Genomic DNA, 25707 nt, shown 5'->3' with positions numbered 1-25707 from the left:
TGATACAAACTTACAATACAAATGTTTTAAGATATTTGTAATAAATTGTTCAAAATGATTACAAAGTTATAATAAATGCTACCCATCAGCAAGGTAAAATAGATTAGAACATATTTATAAACAAAATTAAGTTAAATTAACATTAAGAACAATTTAAGACAGGGATACTAATTATTATTATTAGTATTATATTATATAAGAGGATCCAAGCAAACTATTTTTAAATTACCATATTACTTTTAAAATATTAACAGAACACACATTTCACATTGCATATATTCATAATTTTTGAATGCATAACGTTTTTTGTCTATCGATTGGTGTTGCCAACTACAAAAATCGGCAGCTTACCACCTCTAGTTGCCAGCAATTTGCAAGCAAAGTTTTGTTTTGCAGAAATTTTATCCAAATTTAACTTAAAATTCGGCTGCGTGGGCTTAAATTTGGATATTTAACTTTAAGCTGGTCGACTGAACGTGCTGCAAGCAAAAAGGTGAGTGAATTTACTGGCCAACAGAAGTAGCACGGATTTCAGGTATTTCCATACAAACACACATGCATGGGGCCAAACAAAATTTGCAAGGCAAATGCAATAACAGCAACAAACACAAGCAGCGAATGCAATTGCACACTCATGCATACAAATACACACACATGTAGCCTTCACCCAAATAAAATGCAGCTTGCATCTATTGATTTGCATGTTGCACTTGTGCGAATAAATGTTGCAAGAAACGAGGGGAGCGCATCTGTGTGTGTGTGCAACAGCTGTGTGCCTGCACCCCTCCCCCCACTCCTCCTAACTGAGTTATCAACCCTTTTCCCTTTCCCCAGCTGCTTGGTCTATCTACACAAGCTGCGCTTTAAGCCACGTGTGTACTTTGCTGTTTGCATGCCAGCACGTATCCACATATGTATGTACATACCCGCCGAGTCCTCTAATTGCGTTTCTCTTTCCCTTTTGGAGATGAAAACGGGCAGCAACAACAACCACATCTCCGCCAGCAGCGGCAGCAGCAACAACAACAATAGCTCCATGGTGCAACAGCAGCAGCAGCAACGCGCCGCCACTTCCGTTTCCGTCTCCTCGTCGCATATTGTCACCGAGTGGGAGGATGGCATCATCTTCGATGTGGACGATCCCGACTTCTGCAATCTGGCCACCGACAAGCTGAACTTCATAGGTGAGTGCGCCGTAGCCAGTTCGTACATATAATTAGCCACCCGACTGTATTTATAGTCTAGACATCGGAGTAATCTCTGTTATTTACGATTAGCCGTAGCGAAGCTCACTAATTGAACAGGGGAAATCGCTATTCACACCTTTGTACCAGCTGCAGCGGCTTATCGGCCAGTGGTTTTCCCGACTTTTGGAGTCGCGGCTTTTGTCTGATCGAGCGGAAACTGCCGTATACTTTTATTAATGCCCATACACTTCGGCTTTATCTTCGAGTGGCGTTGATAGTAGATCGCCTATAAGCAAGGGCCATCAATTATACAATCCCGGAATAGCCAGCACTCTGTCTTCCCGAAAGAGTTCCATTTAAAATTAGTCCCATTGCGTGCTGTTTTTAGAACGTACCCGTGCACATCCCACGGAAATGTTGGCAACCCATCAATTACCATTCGAACCGAGTCGTGCGACTCGCCTATTCACACGTTTCGCTTGTCACCCAGAACTCAGCCGCCCAATTCACGCGTTTGTCATGTGACTGCGGATCGGATCGAAGCGGACAGGCCTCTCCGGCCGATCATGCCTCTCCTTCGATTCACCTGCTGAAAAATGGGTGCCAAAAGAGTGTGCAAACATTTCCAATGCCCCGGCGGTTCAAGTGGAATTTTTCCCCAATTTTGGTAAACAATAATATTGCCGGCTTATGCGTGCTAGCGTGAGCTGTTTTTCGCATGCATATTGCTCAACCCACTAGGCACGTGTCGCCCATAAAAGGCTTCTGCGGGAGTAGGGCTTATGGAGCCCATGTTGCGTGTAAGCCAGCCATGTGGGCTGGAAATGAAGTCCCTTGTAAAATGATAGTATCATACTATCTACGAACTTTCTTACTAACGTTTGAGTTATTAGGCTGATTGGCTTATGAAAATCTTCCTGCTCCAAGTCTCAGTACTTCAGACACCGCATTTTTCGTTACTTAACCCAAAAGGAAGCGAAAGTTGGCCAGTTGCAAACTATTGCGCTTAGCTCGCACATTTGCGAATGATTAGCATATTGCATCAGACGATTTGCAATCAGCTTCGTCTGCCAGAGCTACACAGTCTCAGTTCACGTTGATGTTGTAAGGTTTTAAATGAATCGGAGAATTCGCAGTCAATCAGTGCTGAAAGCGATTTATCCGACCTATTTATAGGACTGTAAGTCAGCTTGATCGCCGTGACTCAGACTCATTAGATTTGATCTTTCTCCTGAACTCATAGGCCGTACTTTACCACTTATCATGATGGATGTAGTGGAATTTTATTATCTGAACTGATCGTTCTTGCGCTTATCTCGTGTGGGTCTTGAGTCATCCTAGACCCAGCTAGACGTCTAGACCGGCTATTCCTTATACAACATTAATTATAATTGTTGGAGCGGTGGGAAGCGCATGTAGAATTCGCTGGCGAATCTCATACGCGGACACGGGAGCTTGCATAAGCGTTTTGCATGCATAAAATGCTTATTAAAATGACAAACGTAACGACAGTTTTAAAAATAAATACGTTTTCGGTTTCGCAATATCCCCCCAACCCACTGTCTGCGTTTTGCGTTCCCATGCTCATTATAGAACGGAACGCCACGCGCAGTCCGTTCACGGTTTGGTATAATTTGTCGGTTCGAGTGTCCGTGCATGATAAGTCCCATTGACTAGCACTGTCGCCTCTGGAATGGCGCAGCAGCCCCGAAGTCTCAGGTTCGCCAACCTCCGATCTCCGGCGAAAGGCGATAGCCCTCCGCCGCGCAGTGGAAGTGTGCTGGGCGGCACAGGTGCGGATGGAAAGTGCCCAGATGCAATCCGACCCGCCAGCTGCGACTTCTGGCGCCGGGCTTTGTGGTCTGGCCACCAGTTAGAGGCGGCTCCAGATGGCCCCAACCGACTCGCTTTGGTCTCAACCGGTTAGATGCTAAATGCCCCCCGTTTGGCGGATATAATCCAAGACACAGCGAGAAAAGATCACCAGAGTGTCAACCAATTCGCTATTACTTCCAGACAGCAATAATCGCTGTTGACATTGCCCGATACTGTGTGAAAGACAAAAGACCCTTGTTCGGCCCATTCATTCAGCTCCTCAGCTCGAGGAGTTTACATATGTATGTGCATTGTAATTTAGAACGGGGTGATGGGGCCAAAAGAATTTCTATATTTACTTGGCAACAGACAGCTAATCTGTAGTTACAAGTATTTTTGTGTTCTGTAAAGTTAAAGCCCCACTCGACTTGGAGAGGCCCGACCGAGGCGATTGCTGGGTGTGTCCGTGTGCTGCGGATTGATTTCAATTCGAATTGCGTTCATTCATTCATTTGCTCTTTTATTAATTTACAATTTTAGCACACACAAACGGGCATATAGATAGAGCCATAGCCGGCACTACACTACGGCGGTCGAAATCGGTTCAAACCGGCAACGGTTGTGTATATGTTTACACTGGACAAATGTTCCGTGCGACGCAAATCTAACAGAGGGAAAACCATGAAGTGGATGCATATAGTATTTCCTTGGCTCAACGAGATGCTGATATGCCGATGCCGATGCTGATGACGACGTTGTCACATCTGACGACGTCAGTTAGTCGCTCGCGCCACTTTATTGACTAAATATACCCCCTCGAACTTGTCGTGAATTCCCGCATTTGCATCACACACGGTAGTCGTCATAAAGATAGAGATCTAAAGGGCTGGGAGACGCCACCTGGGACAAAAGCTGTGAGATTCCACAATTCCATATCAAAACTGAAATTTGTGTTGCTTACTTCGTAATTGGCGAACTCCAAGTTGTGCGCAATTTATACATAACATAGCTTAAATAAGAAGCCAATTTTCTGAGAACATAAACCTCTAAGGCGCACAGAAAAGAGTCAGCCACAATCTTCCTGGGAAAATACTAATCTAGTGTTCTGTGGAATTGCGAGGCTGAGTTAGATACACAAGTAATCAAATCTGCAGTTACGAGAAAGCTATAAAGCAGATAAATCGTGAGCTACTACAGAAGTTCCTTATGCTCAGCAGGTCTCATCAATTGTTTGGTCATATAATGTAGCTCACATGAAACTAGTTTCTTTATTGACTGTTTATTAATTAGGTCCATTTCGAAATGAGTTGACTGGGAAAATTGAACAACCAAACCAGATTAAACTGAATTGTTCTCCGGTTGATTTGCAAGTTCGAGAAAATTGTCAGTTTAGGGAACCAGTTTGTTTGTTAGCCATGCACATGCTAAAAACTAATTAAATATTGTCCATGGGAAAGCCTAAAACTCGAACCGAATAAATTCATTGAACGAACCGAGAGTGAAACCAGATCGAACCGAACCCACCAATCTTCTCGCGCTGAAAATACCCGTTCGAACACCTTCCCCCGTGGCAATCAACCTGGCTCACGTGTAATTAAGAAACTGTTGCATTATGCAAATTGCTAATTAAGTGTTCTCCAGACTTCCACAAGTGTTAATTGTCGCACGCCAACCCATCCCCTTGTGGGTCGGTGGAGTGTTCTAGTTTCCGACTGGGGATTTCGCACTTTGCCCGAGGTTGGGAATTTAGCAAACCGCGAATTTGCGTTGCAAGTAGTACCTTGAACTAGTGTTCAATGTGCCGCCCTCTTTCCTCCGACAGTTTTAATTCAATTGCGTAGCAATCTGGGCATTGCTTTCCAATGAGCACAGCCATATAGGCCGCAAATCGAAATAGAAACACTAAAGTTTTTCTGGGCCGTTCCATTTTGTTCCTACTACTACTGACTAAGTCGAGTCCAATTTGTTGTTTTCGCGGGGAAAGATATATGTAATCCCGGATAATATAACATAAACCAATTGTTTTCAGTACGTTTATATCGCTTCGCAGTAATTTTGACTGACATAAACATATGTGATCTGTGGTTTGTGTGTTCAGTGGGCTGATGCATGTTTGGGTTTTTTCATAAAATAAACTTTGATGAGTATTAATTACAGGGAGATGGTTGACAAACTCTTTATAAAGAGTTCGAAATGCAAGTTAATCCTTCAAATCAGCCATTAGCTTCTTCAAGTTTCTGGGGTTACCCTATTTTCTTTCTTATTTCTCAACAACGAAGGCTGTAGGCAATTATTGTCATTATATTGCTTTATATGTTTTATTGCTCGATTCGGTGCTGTTTTATAAGCTTATACTAGATTAGAAGACCTTAGTTAGACTTTGTTCCTAGAACCTACCCTATTATTCTTTCCCTTGGATCTTATCTACGTTGCGGTTTTATCACCCATCTTGCAGTCAAGTTTAGCGAAGGTTACGTATGATATATTTACGTATATAATCGTGAGACGATCACACAAAATAAACGAGATCTATAAATATTGAAGAGGCGTCATTAAACCTGAATAGAACGCGTTCTATTTATAAGTTTGCTATAGGAAATAAGTTTACCCAATATAAATAACATTTATCGATTTATCCAATACATAACAACATACATACATAATAACATACATATTTCGAATTGGGCAACAGCCCTTACAATATTAGTATTTATCTAGTTATGAGTAAACATGCATGTTATTCAAGATAAAACCCCATTTTGCTCATGACATTCAGAAATAACAACCCTCTCATTTCTGCTTACTGATAATAGATGCGGTCTTTCAGCAACTCATCGCCAGATTCAGTGAGGAATGCAGCTCCAGTTCTTGGGCGAATCACACATTTCCAGGGCCAGGGTCACGTGAACCTGAGCGCTCGATGAGAGCCACCTTCTTGGGGTCTCCAGTCATGGACATGGTCGCGGCCAGTATCAGTCATCAGTCAGTTGGTCGATCTATATATATCCGTAAACATTCGTAGGCAATGGCGCCGTGAGATAACATGTCACAGACCTATTTATGGCAGCTTTTCCCATTTCCCATTGACGAGATCGCTTTATCGTCGCTGGCACGGCATGCAAATTAATTACGTGGAAGTCTTACAAAACCCGCGGAATTAGCATGTCCAAGGGGGCCAAGGGTCAGGGTCGTCCGTTGGCTTTCTAATTGCCCTTGTCAACGGTTTCGTCTGGCGATCGATCCGGTTGGGGCGAAGGGGAGGGGATGGGGTCCAGTACTAAGTGCACCTATGGGGCCTGTGATTATAGAACCAATAGCCACTTTCGTTGGATTGTTGCGCCCAGACGGAGTCACGCCCCGTTTTGGCAGTTTACCCAGAGATTCGTGGGTACTTTTCCCCCATTAATTAAGTAAACGGTTTCCATAGCACAGCCAGCCGCAGGTTGGAATTCTGATTTTCAGACTATCTGACTTCGGTTTGTTTACACTCGCATCTCGGGGCCAGGGAATCCCGTGGAACGGGTTTGTCGCATTCGAGCGAACTCATTAGCATCAGCATGTGATGATGGACACCCAAGCCCCAATCTAAGACCAGTTTTACGATCAAAGTGTGGCGCTGACTGGCCAAAATGTGGCGTAGATTCCCGCTCAGTCCAGTGAATCAGCCTCCCACGAATCGCAGGGGCCGCGCTTCTGCCCTGGATGGTTGTTGTCTTTCGGGGCTGGGTTCCTGATTTCCCATCCCATTTCGCCATTGACGTCAAGCCGTCGTTGTGGTCGCCTTTGTTTTTGCATTTGGCTGTGACGGATCCATCCGCATGTGAGCTGAGTATTTACACACCGGCCACACCAGCCACCCATAACAATAATTAACAGATACTTTCAGGAGCAGCTTTGTTTGCTTAGCTGCAGAGCAACTTGCTCGGAACAGCGCTCAAGGCGGAGCGAAGACTCCCGTGCTGGCCAAATCCGAAGAGGAAGCGCATGTCTTCGAGCAGCACTTGAACACCATGGTTATGCATGCTTCCACCGGGGCTATCGTGGCACACACAGTTTGCAGCTGTGTGTGGCATAGGCGAAATTGCAATACCCTGCGCCAGCTGGCCAAATAGTCTGTTTTGATGACGTTCGTATAGAGTTACTAGGGAAAAAGTCGAAGTATTGATCGATCGTAGATGAACTAATAATATTGCAAATATGATTTAAATGATTTATTCGTTTTTAAATCCACCAATAAGCTTCGCTAAACTGTGTACGTAATGAACGCCAAACTAATATAGACAATGATCTAAAAGATGATCAAAGATTTATTTCCGCAAGGTAGCTGAGCGGAAGCCAAGTGTGCAATTAAGTCGAGCTGCTGATTTATACATTCTAAATCAATTTTGCTAGCTGAAAATCGCCACGAGCCCTTGGAGAGCTGAAAAAACCTACTTAAACGTAAATCACTTAGATTGTAGTTTTCCCATTGAAAATCGCCGGCAATTCCATGCACACTTCGGAAAATGCTAACAGCTTTCCGTTTTGAAATGAACACGTGTATGCATTGAAAGGGTTTTTTCTCTGCACCGCAAAATAATATTCGTTTGAAAATGTCAAATAATAAGTAGTTCAATAGCAGCCCCCTATAAACACGTATTTATGATATTCAATCCATGATAACACCTTCCCGGCGTATAAATCAAGCGATAAGATTGAAATAAATATTTCTGTCCAACTGCGAGCCTAATTCATCCGGTGGCGAAATATATTTGTTATTATTTTCGAACGGGTTACTGAAAATTGGCTATACTAATCCGGAATTTGGAATTGGAAGAGTATAAATATACACACGCGTGACTGCGGAGGCACTTAATAGGTTTTTAAAAGGTTTGCGAAAATATTGTTTAAATATTGTTATTTTCGTACTAATATCCCCACGTTGTCTGACGCAATTTCCGCCGAGGTGAGGCTGTCGCTCTTTTGTGTGGGCATCTCGGGCAATTGCCGTGTGACCTTCTTCTTCTGCTTCTCCAACCCATTGCCATGGTGCCCCGCTTCCATCTCCACAGCGGAGAACTAAAGTGCCCCGAAATGATCGCGATCATTTACCCAGCAATTACCCTGAGCTGCTATGCGATTTAGTACGCCAAGCGAAAGTAATATGTTTTTAACGCATGAGGTGTGGACTGTCCACCTCCCATCGAAGTATTCTCCACCCAAATCCGCCGGAATGTATCCGATTCCGTTTCCCTCCGTGTAGTTCGAAACTGCGTCGCGACAAAAGTTGAATGCCTGTGAAAAGCGTGCTGGATCGCGAGGGTTCCGTTCTTGCTTTCTAAATAAACATTAATTGTTTATACTATGCATGCTGCCCGGGTACGAGTGTAGTTATGTATCTGGTTCTGTGTGTTCTGTGTGTAGTTGACCGTCGCCTGCGACGCTGAATTGCATTAATTTGGCGAGGGTCGCGGATCGGCTTTGGTTCGTCTCTGGTTTTGGGTTTTTGGCTGTGTCTGTGGCTGTGGCTTTGGCCGGGGTGCTCCCTTTTCGTTGGGCTGGCGTAATTCGAGACGCCTTTGGAGCGACGCGCGCCTTGGAACCCGGCTCATTTGCATAACTTAGGCCCGCCTAGCTGCAGTTTGGCTTTGCAGTTTTTGTCCATTAACATGCCTGCGCTGGCGAAAATTTCCATTCCGGCGGGATGACAGCCCCGGGAGTCACCTCGTCTTCATATTATACATACATACTCGTATATACCGTGTGGGTTTCACCATTACACTTTTTTTTTTACAATTTGCCGCAGAGACACGCGCACTGCAAAAAAAAGGGGGTGGGCGGCGGACTTTGCTGATAAGATTATGAGCAGATTGATAAGCGAAAAATGGTGGATGGCGTTTATGTATATTTATGGTTGGGAAATAACCGCAGAGAAAGAATAATACTATCAGCATGATATTGTCATCTTTGCCTGATTAAATACCATTTAGGCCAACTTTCTGGCCACCAAGGTCTGAAAATAACGCAGTTCTGCTTAGTTGTTTTGATGCATAATGATGCATAATTCGAAATCTCTTTTGAGTCCTACGTCCTTTTCCAAATAACATGTTATTGGACATAGTCGTTATATTGTGATTATGGGAAAACACCCCCTAATGAAATTTTCCGTTGATGCCTCTGCGAATCTAGTGATTAGGGATGCGCTCTACCTGCACCTTCCTGCTACCTCGCTCCGTCCTTCCTCTGGCTTTCCACCTGCCCTGTTGTCACGGACACGAACCCGAATTCGAACCCGTAACCGTCCCTGTCCTTGCCCGGCGCTCTACCTGTCATAGCGCGAACTGATTTGTTATTCAAATGAAGCAACGTCGTCCGTCGGTTCCTCTGACGGTTGCCAGGGGGCATCTCGATTGCCGTCTTCTTGGACATGCGTCAATAACCAGCGGGCGATTACACCTAGTCGATGTACTAGTGTCCGTCCGGTCAATGTGTCGTATACGTACCGTCCGGCCGATGGGGCGTATGGAGGAGATATCGGTGTGGCTATCTGGTTATCGGTATGGGTGTAAGGGTGCTCGCCTGCTGTGCTTGACCGTTAAATGTTCTCGCCCTCTCGCCATCAGTGCTGGTACCCGATTCTCGCGAATTAGAAAGGGTATGACGTGTCTGTGGAGAGATATGTAACATGTTTGATTTAAATGCCGTGTATGATTTAGCTTAGATCAAGTTCAAGGTGGCTATTTTACTAGCTGACAATTTAATACTTAACTAAGACTAAGACACTTTAATGACACCTCACATCACATAATTCGTACCACCAGCGAGTAACAGGTATTCTCGGGTCGGGACACTCGCTAGTTATCGCTTTGTTTTGGTTTCTTATCTCTGGCTCTCTTTAGCTCTCGCTGAGAGCCGCTCCTGTTGCCAACTACCGCTAATTTGGTCAGCATCAGACTTTGTTTTGGCATTTTGCTTGTGTTTTGATCTTTATTACGTGTTTTGCACGGCACTCGGGTGATTTTTTTAATTCGTGCGTGTGCTTGTGTTTTGGCAAGTTCAGTTCGTTAGCTTTGCTTTGTCATGCGATTCGAATTCGAGTTCGGGTCCGAGCAATATCACTCGCTCGTCTCTCGCATTCGCACTCGCTCTCTGCGCTGACGAACGGCTCTCCGCTCTCGCCAGTCAGATCGGCTATAAAAGCGAGGTGAGCTCAGCGAGCGCCGTTCATTTGAGTTTCGCGGTTCGAGGTGCTTGCCCACTTGGTCTTTCGGCTCTGGAGAAAACTACTTGCATCGAATCGAATTGAATCTGGGGAAAATCAGTCCGAGTCCCAGCTACACAGTTCAGTTTCGCTTCCCAGTCCAACTATAAAAGTGCGCTGCAGTCCCAGTCAAACAACTGCATTCAGATACAAACTATTGCCAATTGCATTTTCATGAGCTAACTGTCTCGCATCGCGTGTGAAAAGTTACAAACAATACAGCAATACAATAACAATTGCCAACGGTTAATGTTAATGTCCAGGCAATTATAAAAAGCAATTCGATTGTCTGGCTTACGCAAGGCCAACTACAATTACCAATAAATACGGCGAATAAAGCAGCACAGAAATCCCAATTTGGATTTATTAATAGCGCTGTCTAAAAAACATAAAACAACAACCGTTGCTGTAAATAACCCAACAAATGTAAGTATTTCCGTGCCAAAAATAACTCAAAAAACTGAAGCGCCCGTCGGTGTCTCCCCCATTTTTGTGCCATTGTGTGTGTGCCCTTCTATAAATAAATAAAATCAAATGAAATGCAACTAGTTGTGTGTGCGGCACACAATATGCTCGGATCGGATAAATTACAGCAATTTCGCTTTTGCGCCGTTGCCGTTTCAGCAACTGAAAATTGCCTCTCAGCAGAGGCTCAAACCGAACTGCAGCCAAGCAGGGGCGCCAACCAATGCCCAGACTATCCCATGTTGTTTGGTTTATTTCGGGCACGTCCCGTGATTATACATACTTTCTCGATTCGATCCAGCTAAATATAGAACGTCCAACGGATGGCCGCATAACAACGCAGAATACGTACTTATTTATTTATTTATTATGATGCCAGGCCAGCAGACGCCACGGCAGTCATGTGCCTCGGCTCGCCAGAAAGATTTTTGCAACTTTGCCAAAATCGTGTGGACAATGTAGACGGGCACACAGTATTGGCCATACCCTATAGACAGTATTCCCCCATTTGAGGCACAAGCGTGGGCCATTAACGTTCCCCTTCCAATTCCAAATAATTCGCACATTAAAGTTTCTTAATTACTCGAGCCCCAAACAATTGAAACTACACGAGATGACGCACTGATCAACGGCCTCGTAGTGTGCTTATGGTGCTTTCAACCGGATTTCAGCGGTTGTAGTCTTGGTCCGCACTCCACCTTCAGTTTCCCCACGAATAGTTGTTAATTTTAGCCAAGAATGTCGTCCGAGTTGCTGCGGAAAATGATACATATACCCATTTGAATGATCTGAAGCTCAGCTTGGTACAGTCTCGAGCTGTCCGACACTTGAGTCACGCACCTGTACAACAAGCTCGCTTACCTTCGCCGTCGATCGTTAACTACCTACATACCTGACCAGCATTGAACTCACCTTGTTACATTTGATGAACTTTAACTGACTTCTTCTGTTTTCCCTATTTGCAGTGCCATCAGCAGCCAACATGTCGATCGCCAGTGTTCACGGTCCCCAAATCGCCGACATCTGCAGTCCCCTGTCGTAAGTATTTCCATTTGGATGCCCATCTCCAGATCTATAGACATATGTATTCAGTACATTCATGATTCATTTAGCTGGAAGCAGCGATTCGATTTAATTCGCTTCCATTTCCGTTTTCGCATTTGCTAAATATCGCTGTAAACAATGTCAGGGCTAATTTGTGGGGGATACGAAGGGACGTGGACTGGTGGTGACTGGTGGCTGGTGGCTCATTCATGATTTAAGCAATCTAATCGTGCGGGGAATGGCGACTGGGCCAGGGTGCAGAGTACACCGCCACAATACCACTCAATACAATACAATACAGTATCGTAGAAACCACACCTGCGATTTGGCCACGACTTTGGCCCATTAATGAAGGGGGCCAGCACCTTCAGCGCTCAACAGTTCGGCGTCCGTCTGTGTTTGTATACAGCCATAAACATATATACGTCTACCTATGTTTATATGTACAACATATATATTCGCAGTCGTATCATTATCATTTCGCATTTTGGGGCCGCACAAAAGCAACAAAAGCCCGTCGCCATCGCTCACATGATCAGGCGAAAGTCGCGCCGCAGAGTCGGGTACAGTTGCCAATCATTGCCCTCGTCCGCATCCCCACATCCCATCCCACTTAGGCCATCACAGTTCCCACTCCGCTCATTATCATAATCACGCCAGCACACGCCGCCACCCACTTGGCAAGGTCACGGTTGCCCGACGCCAGCCGCAATTTGTCACGATTACTAAACAAGAATTCCCCGCTTCGGCCTAATCTCTTCCAGGCATCACCATCTCGGCCTGTCTGCCTCGCTGCCAGATCTGGTGGGCAGTCCCCTGGAGATCAGCATGGACAACGTGCTGACCATCGAGGAGCTGCGCCAGCACATGGGCTCCTGCTTCACCTGCGGCGTCTCCTGGACGGACGACCATGTGTCCCTCGACTGCAGCGAGTGCGGTGGCTACAGCCTGGAGCGTCCCTGTCCCCTGTGCGACGGCCAGTGCGGTGTCCAGTGGAAACGTGATTTCGCCATGGTGAGTTGAAGTCAATGAGTGGAATCTCCCAGTGTCGAATTTCACGTAGCTCGAACCAAAGTTAAATTTCCTGGATTTACTGCTCGTCATAACTGAAATTTCTTTATCTCAAGTCATTTGTTTGCTGTGTTGAGCCTTTCTGCTAGTCCCATTTTGATGGATACTAATTATTTGGGAGTACAGAAAATGAAACCGATAATAATTGAGAAAACTTTGCTTGACACCTCCACATTTTTTCGATAAGTCAACACCAAAAAGCATTGTAAGCCGGGAATTAACATTGAGGTTTTCTAGATTGTACGTGCATACACTACTTTTGGTAGATTGTTTAAACAAATGTTCCAAGCTTCTAGTTTGTGCACAATCATCAAAATATTGCGCCTCAAGTTACTTTTGAAAATAAACCATATTCGAGTTATAGAAATTCAACTGAACTTGTTTGTGTGTTGCTTACCAAACTAACCTAACCATTACCTCTTCTCTTCCTTGCAGTCCCATGCCTGCAGTCAAGCTCGCTGGGTGGGCGTGTGCATCAGCTACCCGGAAGTCGTGGCCGGAGTCCAGTTGCCCGTTGGAGCAGCCGCTGGAGCCGCCACCTCGTGTGCCGCCGCCGCAGCGAATCAACTGCGCCTGGCCCAGGAGCTGTGCTCCCGCCTGGAACAGCTGTCCACGTCGACGGCGAGCAAAAGCGGTCGCATCTAGAGCGGAGTCCCCCGCCCAGTTCCTCGACAGCCAGACTGCAAACACGCCTCCACATCAGCCACACCCCCGCACACAGCCATTCATCCAGATATATAGCAGATAGCAGAAGCAAAAGCAAAAGCAGAAAGCTGGAGCAGAATCAGCCCCACATGCACACCCAAACACACAGTCTCTCACCCGTAATTTAGGGCCTAATTACTAAGCTTTTTAGCTGTTAATTATTATTGTTGTGCAGCGTTGAGTCTTTAGTTCTTTGTTTTGCACACATTTTCTTTTGTTTTATGATTTCGCCTCACCTCACCGGTTTCGTTTTCGTTGTGTGACTATGCAACTGTTTAGCAACTAAGCTAGCTCCTTTGCTTACCTTCTAATGGCACCATTTTGTTTGCACACATTACCTGTTCTATCCAGGAGAAGACTTCCTTCTGCTTAGACTTAAGCCGAGTTTAGGCATTGCAGTGATAATGGTGATATTAGCCAGAAAGAATCGTGAGCAAATAGTGAATTTACAATGATGTAGCAAATGTCTAACGATAGCTATAGCGATATGAGATGATGATTTTTGTATAACCCACACACACACACCAAACAGCCCGTGTAATCGTGTAATCGTGTAGAGATTGTTGTTAACAATTAGTTAGTTGTTGCTTTTTGCCTTGTGTCAAAGCTTGTTCGAAGCGAGGAGCTCCGCGGGCACAGATCAAAGCCAGCTGCGATGGTGCCGGCGGAGGGCTCAGTGAGCGAAAGAAAGAATCTTCCAAATTGCATAATGCTCAACAAAGTAACTACAGGATTGAACAGTCTCTCCAAGGGGGAAAGTGAAAGCACGAAAAATGAGAAAAAATAAGGAATTAAGGATGTGAGAACACGCACAAGGAAACAATTGAAAAGCATTACTCAAAAGTTGAAGATTTTCTGTGAAAATCCATATGACATGTAGAAGTTTATACCTAATATATACACCTATATATTATATACCACATAAATCTGCATACAATATACATAAATATATATTTTTAATGTAGAGATATGTTTTGTAAAAGACAGGCATATTTTTAAAATTAAATACCTAAACTATGCAAAAATCAAACCAGCAAATTCTAATTATTCTAATTAATGCGCGATCTCTGTTGCCAAGCATCTCTATCAGCAAAGTCACGGCATCGCGATCCGCTCAACCTGGTTGCCATTGTCCAATGACGAGAGGCACGCGGTGTAAGCCGGAATCTAATCTAATTTATGGTTGCCAGGTGGGCGACGCCTGCCCAAATCCGACAGCACCTGCTCCACAAAGTAGTCTGTAAACATTTGAGCGCTTCTGGGATTCTCGCCCATAAATGTGACATCTTTCTGGGGATCGTAAAGCGGGATTAAACCAGCTCTTGGTGAATTTATGCCCCTTTGTCCGCGTGATGGCCGCAGATTTCGGATTTCATCATTCTGCTGGAGCTTCCCCGAATCGAGAAAACAGCAATACTCGGCTTGTATTTCTTTTAATCGCTTTCGGAACGATTATTGCCTTGGGTCTCTTTGAGGTGTTGCTTTGCCGGCATAACTGGCATTTATTATCATTTCTGGGAACACGTTTTATCGCTTCCAAAATTGGTGTGATATCATTGAACAGTGCTATTGTTACAGATTTATTGACTTATTAATGGGTGAAAATCGCTAGATTCCAGTTGATAGATGTGTGCTATCTTCGACAGGCTTTCATTTCCTTTACATGAAGCTTAATATTTAGTTTCTAGGAAACTATCACTAACTATTTGTGTACCTTGTTTCTAATTCCCTTACCAACTTGAATGACACCTCTTTCTAAAAGGTTCTGGCTGGGTTCTTGGCCAGGCAGCAGCAAAGACCACGGCTCCGGCTCTTGCAACTCCTCCTGCGCTGCCGGGCATACCATTCCGGAGTGTTGAGGGAAACAAGACTGCTTTCAGCTAGATTGATAAAAATTGATTGAGCAATTAACGATAAAAACCGGGGGTATAAGAACCGTAAGCTGACTCACATTTCTGTGCTGGATCCAGGTCGGATTCCGGAGATGCCTCCGTCAAGGGCATGTGGGCCTGCAGCTCCTCCAAAAGCTCGCTGAGCTCCTGCGAGTCCTTTACAATGCTGCACAGCTCCTCCTGCTGGAAGTCGGGGCTTATTTGCTTGCACAGCAGGAATTGGCTGATGACATTGCCCAGATTGGATGGAGCTGTGCGGGAAGGAGCTAAAGGGAGCATAGATGCTTTAGCAAACAACTCGACCAGTGTATCTGATGCCTAACCATAGTACTCCGTCATGTCCAGGGGCACCAGTTGGATCAAACGATGGCTCTTGATTAACTCGTGCTGAAACTGCAGCGTGAGGTGGTAGAGCAGGGTCAAGTGCATCCTTTCACTGGGACTGCCCAGGCAGTGGCGCGGCTGGGGAGTGATTAAGTGGGCGGTGTGCTTGCAGGCATCCACACAGCTGCGCCTCAGCTTCCTGATCTTCTCGCGCAGCTCTGGGGAATCGCGCGCCTGGCCAATAAAGATGAGCAGCTCCCGAAACTGGGCCACGTAGCAGTTGATTTCGGTGATGAGCTGGAAGGTAAGCAAGTATAAGTTAAGTTTTTGGTATTGCTGTGGAGCAGGGAATGCACTGCCTTCTGGGGATCCCGAGAGGGCAGCAGCAGCTGGGGCAGGTAAATGGACAGCCGATGGGCGATTATGGTCGAGTTCCTAATGGCCAAGGCCGTGCTGCTGGCCACACAGGCCGCTGGCTTCTCCTCCAGCCCGGCCATCGAGCTAATGCCTCCTCCGTGGGCCATGTTTGGATGCAGACTGCAGCAGCGGGGCCCAAGCCTCGAATGGGTTCTATAAAAAGCCAGGATACTCGTATATACAGTATGTACACATATATGTGGGCAGGGTGGACTGTCTTATGCAAGCAAATTGCTGCCGCCCCGTCTCATTACCTTGTGTCAACAAGTCACGCCAGCTAAACAGCAACAAATGAGCCTCGTGGAAAAAAGTAAGCCACCACAAACCCCCTCCGTTTACCTCCATGGGATGCAGGCCCAGATGAAGCCATTATGAACATAGCCATTTTAGCAGAGCAGCCAGAATGTTGGTCTTTATGGGTTCACACAAAATATACAAGTTATGAGTCCGATTGGGAGTCCCTGAATATGTCGTCGACCACTTGATGGGGACCATCGATGTATAGGTCAACGGTGTCATAGTCGATGGCGTCCAGTTCCTCATAGATCATCATGTCGTCAATGGGATAGTTGGGCTCCTGCGGAAAGCATATAGCACATAGCATAAAAAGAAATAGCTCAACTTACTATTTTGGCGTACTTCCAGCACTCGATGGCCTTGTAGTTCTCGCCCAGCCTCAGGTTAATTAGCGCCAGGAAACCCCAAACGTTGGGCACATGGGTGTCCAGGTGGGTGGCACTAATGAAGGCCTCAAGCGCCATCTCCAAGAGGTCCAGCTTGTAGTAGGACTTGCCTATCATATAGCTGGCCGCAATGCAGAGCAGTTGGCCAGCGAATGGAAAGTTCAATGCTTCGATGCACTTGTGGTAGTTGCCCAGCTCGTAGGATATGTAACCCAGGCGCAGTCTACTGACCACGAAGAAATCGCGTTCGTTCTCCTCGGGAGGCGGCATGATCAGGGCGCTCTCGTAGTACAAGGCCGCCTCCTCCAGATTTCCTCGATAGAACTCCACATTGCCATTGATCTGGGCATTCATGGCGCCCTGTGAGATTAAGTTTGAGGGTCAGATCTGTGATGTCTAAAGTGTGAATTACCCACCAAGTAATCACCTTCCGGGCCCTCCTCAAACTCAAAGGTGTGGGGCACAAAGTCCTCGTCCAGTTTGTTGAGCATCATGTCCAGCTGGGTCTCGAGCATATACCGATCCGCATCGGTGGCCAGATGCTCCACGGCAGCAAAAACCACCTCGGAAAACTCATAGAGGCCCAGCCGCGCGAAGGTCCTGAAGACCTCCAGGAACATGGTGCCCCGGCTCGTTGGGATGGTGATGTTTCGATTCACAAGAAGACCCCACAGGCTGTACGGTGCATTGGAGGAGGAGTTGAGCCGGCAGTGCCCATGGTGATCCTCGAATCGCCAGTGGGCGAAGGCGCAGCCCGGCTCGTAGTTGAACCGTTTGTAGTAGCAGTAGAGCAGGATCCATGCGTCCTGCTGCCGCGGATTCCGCTCGGCGTAGTTGGTGATGCTCCTCAAGAGACACTCGATGCAGTCGGGCGCGGTTTCCGGGTTGTTGCGCGTGTCCACGTAGTTGATGTACAACTTAATCCAGCCCCTATGATATCATATCGCAATGGCATTTCATTTTGTCGGATATCGAAAGGCTTACGCGAAATAGTCGTGGGTGTCCGCCAGGTGATTCGTTTTGAAGTACTCTTTCGCCTTTTCCAGATCGCCACGTTCCATGTACGCAATTACCATGTAGAACAGAAAGCGCTCGCTACTTGGATACTCCGTGATGGCCTGTAAATGGAGAATGGTTATATGGTTATCTATTCCACACTCATTCAATTACATTTAAACCTATGGCATATATAACTATATCTGATTGTTGACAAATTTGGCCAGTAGATATCTGTACCTAAGCACCTTAATGATTAATTGTTTACTTCCGAATTTCGTTCATTCATACCTGATACACTACGGTTATTCATTATACAGGTATACAATCTAATCAAATTAGCGTACAATATTCGTGAATCACTTACAGGTTTTGATGAAGTCTTTTTCATTTCCGGTTATATTATATTGGAAAGTTATTTAGAATTTTAAATTAGCTGCTAATTTAATCTTACATGACTCAGTTTAATCCTAATGCAATACTATTCAAGTAATTAAATTGCTCACAAACAAACATTAAAAATTTCTAAATGACTGTTTTAGAATAAGTTTAACTTATTCACTAAGCTTCGATTCTTATAAAGAAAGTTTTTAATGGCGGGATTGGTCACTCCAAGCACCCAAAACTAATCCATGATTCACATTTCCAGCGATTGCCACCGAGTGAATCAATCAACTGACCTTATCCAACAACAGGTTAGCAAGGTTCTCATCATTCACCATGAGGAGCAGCTTGACGGTGTTCATGTAGTCGATGATACGCTCCATCTGGATCTGCTTGTTGATCGTGTAACTTTCAAAGCCCTCGTTCTCTATCTGCTCCACCACGGTGTGAACCCTGGCCTCCAACTCATTGTACGCAAATGCACAGAGATTCTGGGGATTAGATGGAATGGAATGGAGTTTATTATTCAACATTCCAGAGGACTACGCACCGCAAACTCCACGCTTGTATGCGTGAGAGTCCTCGTATTGTAGACACTGCCCACCAATTTCATGAGGATGTTGGTCAGGTTTTGAACAGCACAGCAGAAGTGCTGCTTCCTGTCCTCCAGCTTCATCACCTTCTTGTCGATGATGAAGGATATGCAGTCCCGGATGAACTTGTCGAAGCGAGCGTAGGATTCCATTTGGATTTCGCCCAGGGTCATCACATTTATGGTACCATAAGGACGATCGCAGAAGAGCAGCCGGTTCTGCCGGATGAAGCTGTCCCGGAACACCTTCAGCTCCTTGTAGATCTCTCCAATCGGAGCCAGGAGGCACAGTTTGATGATGGCAAATGTGGGGAGGGTTTTCGGACGCTCGACACTCTTCATACTGACCATGCTCATTATCTTCTTGGGCTTAAGTTTTCCGAGGTAGTCCAGCTGGACCGCGAACCTCATGTTCTGCACTGCTCAGAATAGAATTGAAATGATAAAGACTCGGATTCTTCAGATAGCATGAGTAGTATATTCACCCCCTGGAAAAGCCATGATGGACGGATCCAGAACCCCTTGGAAAACCTTCTGTGGCTTCGCGGCCCCGAACGTTTGGAAGACCTCCACGGCGAGGACATACTGCTGGCAGGTTATGGCGAAGGAGAGAATATCGGCCATACTCTGCGTTAGGATGAACCGGTGAAAGGAGTTGCAGACGAGGGCCTCATCCATTACCGGGTCGATCTCCCCGAAGTCCGGCGCCATGGACTCGGGGTAAAAGAGCTCTGTGAAGAGCCGATGCATCTGAACCTCCATGGCGGACTTCAGTCCGGTCACATTCCAGGGGTTCACGCTGCGCCGAAAGGACTCGAACACATGGTGGTTGTCCTGCATGCAGATGACCTTCCGCCTCAGGTTCCCGAACTCGCAGAGCGGAACGAAGGTGTAATCGTTCCTGTCGCCGGGTAGCCGGGAGCGGAAGCTCACTCGCACCCACAGGGTCTCCAGGTCCAGCACGTACTCATCCTTTAGGCAGTAGATGCTCTCAAAGGTCACGAACGCCATGTTGGTGAAGGTCAGCTTCTTGGCGATGGGCAGCAGGGTGTAGAGGTGCCACTCCGTGTGGACGGTGGAGCGCATCTCGTTGGGCACATCCGGCATGGGATAGAGGTAGAGCTCCTCGCAGATCATGCTGCGCCGGTGGCCGAACAACTTGATCACGTCCAGATAGCCCACGCAAAGCAGCACCAGCTTGACCGTCTCCCTGGCCTCGAACAAGTCATCGATTAGGTCATCCTGCGTTGTAGCCGTCGATACAGTCAATACCGAGTCGGAATCCGACTCCAGATCGTGCCGCTCTTCCTCTTCGCCAAGCACCTCGTACTCCACTTGAATGTCCCTTTTCGGCGGAAAGATGCGCATATACAGCTGAATGAGGAGCGGATTGTCCGCCGCATGGTTGATCCGGTCCACGTTGTCCTGCTGGAAGATGAGCGTGAACGTGGGCTTGGAGTGGAACTCCTGCTGGACAATGATTCCATCGGTGTTGTAGTGCTCATCGCACTTGACCAGCAAACTGCCACCCTGGCTGATGTGAATCTCCAGCGGATGCTGCGACTGGGGCATGTTGGCGATGGCCGCCAGCTGGATGTACAGGAACACATTCGGCGGCTGTGGTTGGTTCTCCAGTTCCTCCTCCTTCTTCTTCGACCCCGCCCCCTTCTTTGCCTTCTTGGGCGGCATTTTGGCGTCAAACTTTCGAATATTGTGTTTGTTTTTAACGGAAAAGTCGTTGACAACGGTACTTTGCTGGTCGGGCAAATAATACCAAGAAAATACTAAAACGGGTTGCTCTTTCGCAATGCTTAAAAGGGTTCTAGGCAACATGAAATTTGATTTTATATTCGCTGTTATTAATGTTTTACATGTGCAAGGGTGGCCCTATAAATACGGATTTTCACAGTAACTGGCCAGTTAAATAGCCCTATTGTAAGTCGCAGTAAGTTTATCGGTATTTTTCACTCGCCAGCCCTGGCATAGCAGTCAGCTGTTCGCCGAGCAAGCAGTGCTCGCCAACTGCTTGCGGCCGCCACACGTGAAGTGCGGGAATAAACAACCAATTGGTCGGAATCGGTGTGTAATTATGCAACAAATGCTGTGTGAAAACTGCCAGAAACTGCGTTAATTTGCCCTCACTTGCGTGTAACGTGTGCGTCTAGCTGCAGCTCATCGAAATGTACCGCCTGTTGGGTGCAAATCGGGCGGCAGCCGTGCAAAAAGCACTGCGAGGCCCACCCACCGCTCACCCAGCAACTACAACTACAACAACAACAGTGTGCTGTGCCTGCGGAATTTCGCCTCCAAATTTCGTGCATTATCAGCAGTATTATCAAATGCTGTACCGCCGAATGCCGGCAGGTGAGTAGCGCTCATGGGCAAAGTGGCCGAGATCTAATGCAACATGTGCTTCTGCAGCGCCAGCTACAACAACCACAACCACTCGCACACAGACAACAACACCCACACAAACAGACGCAGTGGCCCAGGCCAAAAAGAAGCGATTGCGCAAGCCCCGCTACGCCAAATACGTGGAGCTCCTGGAGGGTAAGTGCCGCCTGGTCGCAAAAGTTGGGTCCAGAGTAACCCGACCCTCCTTTGCAGTCACCGAACAAGCCATCAGCGAGCGAAGATCGCGGGTCAAGCGGCTGAAGTCTAAAAAGCTGGCCGACTTCATACAGAAGGCCCAGCAGCAAATACTGGAGCGTCGGGCCCGCGAGGATCGCAAGGATAAGAAAAGCAAAGGCGTACTGGACCTGGCGCAGCGTCAGCCTGTGGAGTATCAGAAAATCAACATGGAGGCCTTGGATGGATCTGTGCTGGAGTCCGGAATATACGACGATCGGCCAATGCTCTTCTTTGGCAAGGATGAGTACACCAAGCAGGTGATAGCGAATCCCGAAGAGGTGCAAAACATCCTGAAAAGCTTTCACAACTTTCGGGACATCATGGAGAGCATGGAAAATGATCAGCACGAGGCGGATTATGGGTAAGGGTAACAACAGCAGAGATTAAGCTATATGTCACTATTAGTCTGAGTTCTTCTAGTCTGAGTTCCGCAAAAGTGTTTCCTGAAGAGCACGAAGGCCTGGATCCGTTCGAAGCCATCGAGCCGTACATCAATCCACTGGACAAAAGCAATCCTTCAGTACCAGCTGTGGCCATGCCCAACGCCAACGCAGTCACAAAAAAATCGAAGAAACGGTGAGCAGTTTTGTCGAGCTTTCATCATAAAGTTCGCTAAACAAGTCTTTATTCCAGTTTTAAGTCAAAGGTTCACCTGAACGAGGAGCAAGAACGTCTGGCCAAGCAGAGGGCACTGCACATCAACCTGAACACATATCTGAATGTGTGTGTCTCGGCCAACATGCTGAATCGGGCCCTGTCCACCATCATTGCCTATCGCGGCAAGGTGAGGAAGAGTACTTTGCCGCACTTCTCCGAAGGCCTCATCACCATCGATCTGTACAACATCCTGCTGCACGGCTATGCGGGCAAGGGATCCTTCGATCGATCCCAGGAGGTCTTCAAGCTCATCGAAGAGGACGGACTGTCGTTCAATGAGCAAACCTACGCAGCCATCTTCGAGTGCTTGGGTCGCCTGGAGCCGGATGAAAAGAACCAGCAGCTCATATCCAAATACGTTTCCCAAGCCGAAAAGGAAGGACTCAGTTTGAGTCAAATTATGGATAAGTCGAAGTTTGTGGCTGATCAGCGGGACATTGCCTTGGATGCGATAAGACGGCTTCGACCGGATTTTAAGCCGGTCTATGTGCCACCGCAACTTGGGTACAACAATGAACTGCTGGACCACCTCAACGAGCATGTTCTACCTGCTGGAGCTAAGGAAGAACCGGGAAAAGCCGACTACGCCATAATGAACTCCAAGCGAGGCTATACGACAGCTCAATTGGAACAGCTAGCTCGCGAGCAACTTAAAATTGAGTTGGACGGCAGCATTACCATCAAGTCTATCGAGAAATCCAAGGAGTTCGCCAACTACGAGAAATTTGTATGCTACAACTTAATCAAATATAATATTCCTTTATCTAAACATGACTATTTCCAGCGCGAACGCCTGAGTGACCTGGAGGACACGTGGCGGAAGCAAATTTCGGCAGCCATTATACGCGATCTCAACACGCTGCGTGCCCAAGTGCGCTTCAAGCCACACGGCTTCATGAACTACTACACATATCTGAAGACCCTCGACGCCTCGCACTTTGCAGACATCCTGATTAAGGAGGTGTACAAGCTGGCTGAGGGCTCAGAGACCTTCAGTCCGACAGTCGGTCAGCTGTACAAAGAACTCGGGCAGAAGGTGCAGCAACGGTACCAAATCGAGCAGAAGAAACACAACGGCACGCTGGAGAAGATTGGCGAGATATACAGCTCGTATTGTGAACTGTGGGACAGTGGAATGTCGCAGGATAACTCGCGACAGGCTTGGCAGCGTCTCGTGTACGAGCAGCGGGAGAGTGGACCGAGTATGGATCTGGCGGAGGTGCCGTGGCCGTCTACAGTCCTGATCGGCGTCGGTCGATTTTTGTACAACATTCTGATGCGGGACATCAAGATCGACGCGCATATTATGAGGCAGAAGAGCAAAGCCAAAGCGGCAACTCAGCCACAAAATATGTTGCCTGCCTTTTACACTCTATTCCGAAATCAGGGACGCTTTGTTAAAGAGGAAGTCAAGCCGCATCCGGTGCTCTCAAGATTATTTCGCGCTTCCCGCAAACAGACGCTCACGTTTGACTCGAACTTGGTGCCCATGCTGTGTCCCCCGCAACCGTGGAGTACTCCTCACAATGGTGGCTACCTACTGAACAAGTCTGAGCTCATTCGCCTGCCTCACCAAGCCATCCAGCAGTGGGACCGCATTATGACTTCCAACCCGCAGAACCTTTATCCTGCCCTAGATTCTCTGAATCAGTTGGCCAGTGTGCCTTGGCGCGTGAACACCCAGTTGTTGGATGTGATTGTGCATGTGTTCCAGAATGGTGGCGATGCCAAGCTGGACGTCCCACAGCCGCCCAGTTCCCTGCCCCCGCTTCCCATGCTGCCAGCTAAGGATGCCGAAGGCAATGCCGCCTCCAGTGCGGAACGAGCTAAGGAATTCCGGGACAAGCTCGGATATCGAAGGAAGCAGGCCGAAATGTACAGCTTGTGGTGTGATGCTCTCTATAGGTTGTCGCTGGCACAGCATGTAAGTTTTCTCTAGGGAATCTCTAATTAACTTCCATTAAAACTTTTTCGTTTTTAGTACCGTGATAAAGTCTTCTGGCTGCCACACAACATGGACTTTCGTGGACGCGTCTATCCCGTGCCACCGCATCTCAATCACCTGGGCTCGGACCTGGCTCGTTCTATGCTCATCTTCGATCAGGCGCAGCCTCTGGGAGTTGATGGATTCAGTTGGCTTAAGCTGCACTGCATCAATCTGACTGGCCTCAAGAAGCGGGACTCGGTGAGGGAACGTCTACTGTACGCGGAAGAGATCATGCCGGATATCCTGGACTCTGCCGACAATCCACTCACAGGGCGGATGTGGTGGGCCAAATCGGATGAACCGTGGCAAACGCTGGCGTGTTGCATGGAAATAGCCAATGTGCATCGCTGTCCCGATCCGACTGCCTATCTGAGTCGCTTCCCCATTCATCAGGACGGATCTTGCAATGGACTGCAGCATTACGCGGCTTTGGGAAGAGACGAAGCTGGTGCTCGTAGTGTTAACCTGGCACCATCGGCCATTCCGCAGGACGTTTACAGTGCAGTGGCCGCTTTGGTGGAGAAGAGTAGGAAAACGGATGCCCAGAACGGTCTCCATGTGGCGGAAGCACTGGCCGGATTCGTTCGCCGCAAGGTGATCAAGCAAACAGTGATGACTACGGTCTACGGAGTGACACGTTACGGAGCCCGACTGCAGATAGCACGCCAACTCAAAGACATCGACGATTTCCCCAAGGACTGGGTGTGGCCTGCGTCCACGTACTTGACCACCAAGACGTTCGAAAGCCTGCGGGAAATGTTCACATCCACGCGAGAAATTCAGGATTGGTTTACGGAGTGCGCCCGTTTGATTTCCGGCGTGTGCAGCCAGAACGTGGAGTGGGTCACGCCACTCGGCCTGCCGGTGGTGCAGCCCTACAATCGCCAGGAGATCAAGCACTCGCCTCGCAGCGGCTTCCGGATCTCTGCCAACATGCCCATGGACATGTACGAGCGACCAAACATCCTCAAGCAAAAGAACGCCTTCCCGCCGAACTTCATCCATTCGCTGGACTCATCGCACATGATGCTCACCTCGCTGCACTGCGAGCGGCAGGGCATCACGTTCGTTTCGGTGCACGACTGCTTCTGGACCCACGCCAACACCGTGCCGGAGCTCAATCGGATGTGCCGGGAGCAGTTCGTGGCCCTGCACTCGCAGCCCATTCTGGAGCAGCTCTCCGCGTTCATGCGGCAGACCTACAGCTTCAGGGTCAAGTGAGTAATACAACATCGAACTTTGGCGCAAAAGCTATTTAAATGATTCCCCCCAGCGACTTTACCAACGATGGCTCCGTGGAGGACCTGTCCAAGCGCCAGCTGAACCGCACTCTGAAGCAGCTGCCCCAGAAGGGAAACTTTGACCTGCGCAACGTACTCGACTCAGTCTACTTCTTCAGCTAGATGCAACATACAGCACAGTGCCTAGGCTTAACCGTAGTCATTAGTTTTAGTTAGCATACCAGTTAAATTTGTTGAACAATTCGGCTTTGGATACCAAAAACACGATGCAATGCAGAAGCTACACGGGGCGCAGAGTGGATCGACGCCTAATGTGATTTTGTAACGATACTTGATTAAAACACGCTTTTAAAGGACATTCTGCAATCATTTTCCA

General features: G+C 47.4%; 4 protein-coding genes across 7 annotated transcripts; 2 read left to right on the top strand and 2 right to left on the bottom strand.

Moving 5' to 3' along the window:
* Positions 1 to 318: 318 nt before the first annotated feature.
* LOC6541032 (protein pinocchio) lies at positions 319 to 13617 on the top strand. 4 transcript variants are annotated; one of them, XM_026978567.1, is made up of 5 exons: positions 319 to 493; positions 968 to 1184; positions 11673 to 11745; positions 12516 to 12765; positions 13258 to 13617. In XM_026978567.1, the coding sequence occupies exons 2-5, from the start codon at positions 968 to 970 to the stop codon at positions 13465 to 13467; spliced, it is 750 nt and encodes a 249-aa protein (XP_026834368.1). In that variant the 5' UTR covers positions 319 to 493; the 3' UTR covers positions 13468 to 13617. The 4 variants fall into 4 exon arrangements, with proteins under 4 accessions (XP_026834368.1, XP_026834370.1, XP_026834367.1 ...); XM_026978566.1 differs by lacking the exon at positions 319 to 493 and having other exon boundaries at positions 835 to 1184; XM_026978568.1 differs by lacking the exons at positions 319 to 493; positions 968 to 1184 and adding an exon at positions 10176 to 10668.
* Positions 13618 to 15276: 1659 nt separating this feature from the next.
* Positions 15277 to 16308, bottom strand: LOC6541028. Its single transcript, XM_001968209.3, has 4 exons — positions 16103 to 16308; positions 15743 to 16040; positions 15479 to 15685; positions 15277 to 15407 (listed from the first exon to the last, which is right to left on the bottom strand). The coding sequence occupies exons 1-4, from the start codon at positions 16265 to 16267 to the stop codon at positions 15283 to 15285; spliced, it is 795 nt and encodes a 264-aa protein (XP_001968245.2). The 5' UTR covers positions 16268 to 16308; the 3' UTR covers positions 15277 to 15282.
* Positions 16309 to 16548: 240 nt separating this feature from the next.
* LOC6542831 lies at positions 16549 to 20655 on the bottom strand. The gene is made up of 7 exons (XM_001968208.3): positions 19301 to 20655; positions 18774 to 19234; positions 18520 to 18714; positions 17828 to 17961; positions 17260 to 17773; positions 16787 to 17203; positions 16549 to 16737 (listed from the first exon to the last, which is right to left on the bottom strand). The coding sequence occupies exons 1-7, from the start codon at positions 20646 to 20648 to the stop codon at positions 16600 to 16602; spliced, it is 3207 nt and encodes a 1068-aa protein (XP_001968244.2). The 5' UTR covers positions 20649 to 20655; the 3' UTR covers positions 16549 to 16599.
* Positions 20656 to 20792: 137 nt separating this feature from the next.
* On the top strand, positions 20793 to 25685 carry LOC6541025 (DNA-directed RNA polymerase, mitochondrial). The gene is made up of 8 exons (XM_026979178.1): positions 20793 to 21179; positions 21237 to 21365; positions 21423 to 21807; positions 21852 to 22022; positions 22080 to 22830; positions 22888 to 24027; positions 24085 to 25307; positions 25364 to 25685. The coding sequence occupies exons 1-8, from the start codon at positions 20996 to 20998 to the stop codon at positions 25491 to 25493; spliced, it is 4113 nt and encodes a 1370-aa protein (XP_026834979.1). The 5' UTR covers positions 20793 to 20995; the 3' UTR covers positions 25494 to 25685.
* Positions 25686 to 25707: the final 22 nt, after the last annotated feature.

The sequence above is a fragment of the Drosophila erecta genome, unplaced genomic scaffold (genome assembly GCF_003286155.1).
Source record: "Drosophila erecta strain 14021-0224.00,06,07 unplaced genomic scaffold, DereRS2 tig00000055-arrow-pilon, whole genome shotgun sequence".
Taxonomy (NCBI): Eukaryota; Metazoa; Arthropoda; class Insecta; order Diptera; family Drosophilidae; genus Drosophila; species Drosophila erecta.
The sequence above is the reverse complement of the archived record's forward strand: the minus strand, read 5'-3'. Positions and strand labels throughout refer to the sequence as shown.

Coding starts and splice junctions, on each gene's coding strand:
- LOC6541025 (XM_026979178.1), top strand. CDS start 20,996: ATGTACCGCCTGTTGGGTGCAAATCGGGCGGCAGCCGTGCAAAAAGCA. Junction 21,180..21,236: donor GTACCGCCGAATGCCGGCAG/GTGAGTAGCGCT, acceptor GTGCTTCTGCAG/CGCCAGCTACAACAACCACA. Junction 22,023..22,079: donor ACAAAAAAATCGAAGAAACG/GTGAGCAGTTTT, acceptor TCTTTATTCCAG/TTTTAAGTCAAAGGTTCACC.
- LOC6541032 (XM_026978566.1), top strand. CDS start 893: ATGCCAGCACGTATCCACATATGTATGTACATACCCGCCGAGTCCTCT. Junction 11,746..12,515: donor GACATCTGCAGTCCCCTGTC/GTAAGTATTTCC, acceptor AATCTCTTCCAG/GCATCACCATCTCGGCCTGT. Junction 12,766..13,257: donor GGAAACGTGATTTCGCCATG/GTGAGTTGAAGT, acceptor TCTTCCTTGCAG/TCCCATGCCTGCAGTCAAGC.
- LOC6541028 (XM_001968209.3), bottom strand. CDS start 16,267: ATGGCCCACGGAGGAGGCATTAGCTCGATGGCCGGGCTGGAGGAGAAG. Junction 16,041..16,102: donor CCTCTCGGGATCCCCAGAAG/GCAGTGCATTCC, acceptor CTTACCTTCCAG/CTCATCACCGAAATCAACTG. Junction 15,686..15,742: donor GGACATGACGGAGTACTATG/GTTAGGCATCAG, acceptor TGCTCCCTTTAG/CTCCTTCCCGCACAGCTCCA.
- LOC6542831 (XM_001968208.3), bottom strand. CDS start 20,648: ATGTTGCCTAGAACCCTTTTAAGCATTGCGAAAGAGCAACCCGTTTTA. Junction 17,962..18,519: donor CTAACCTGTTGTTGGATAAG/GTCAGTTGATTG, acceptor CTCCATTTACAG/GCCATCACGGAGTATCCAAG. Junction 16,738..16,786: donor GCTGGAAGTACGCCAAAATA/GTAAGTTGAGCT, acceptor TGCTTTCCGCAG/GAGCCCAACTATCCCATTGA.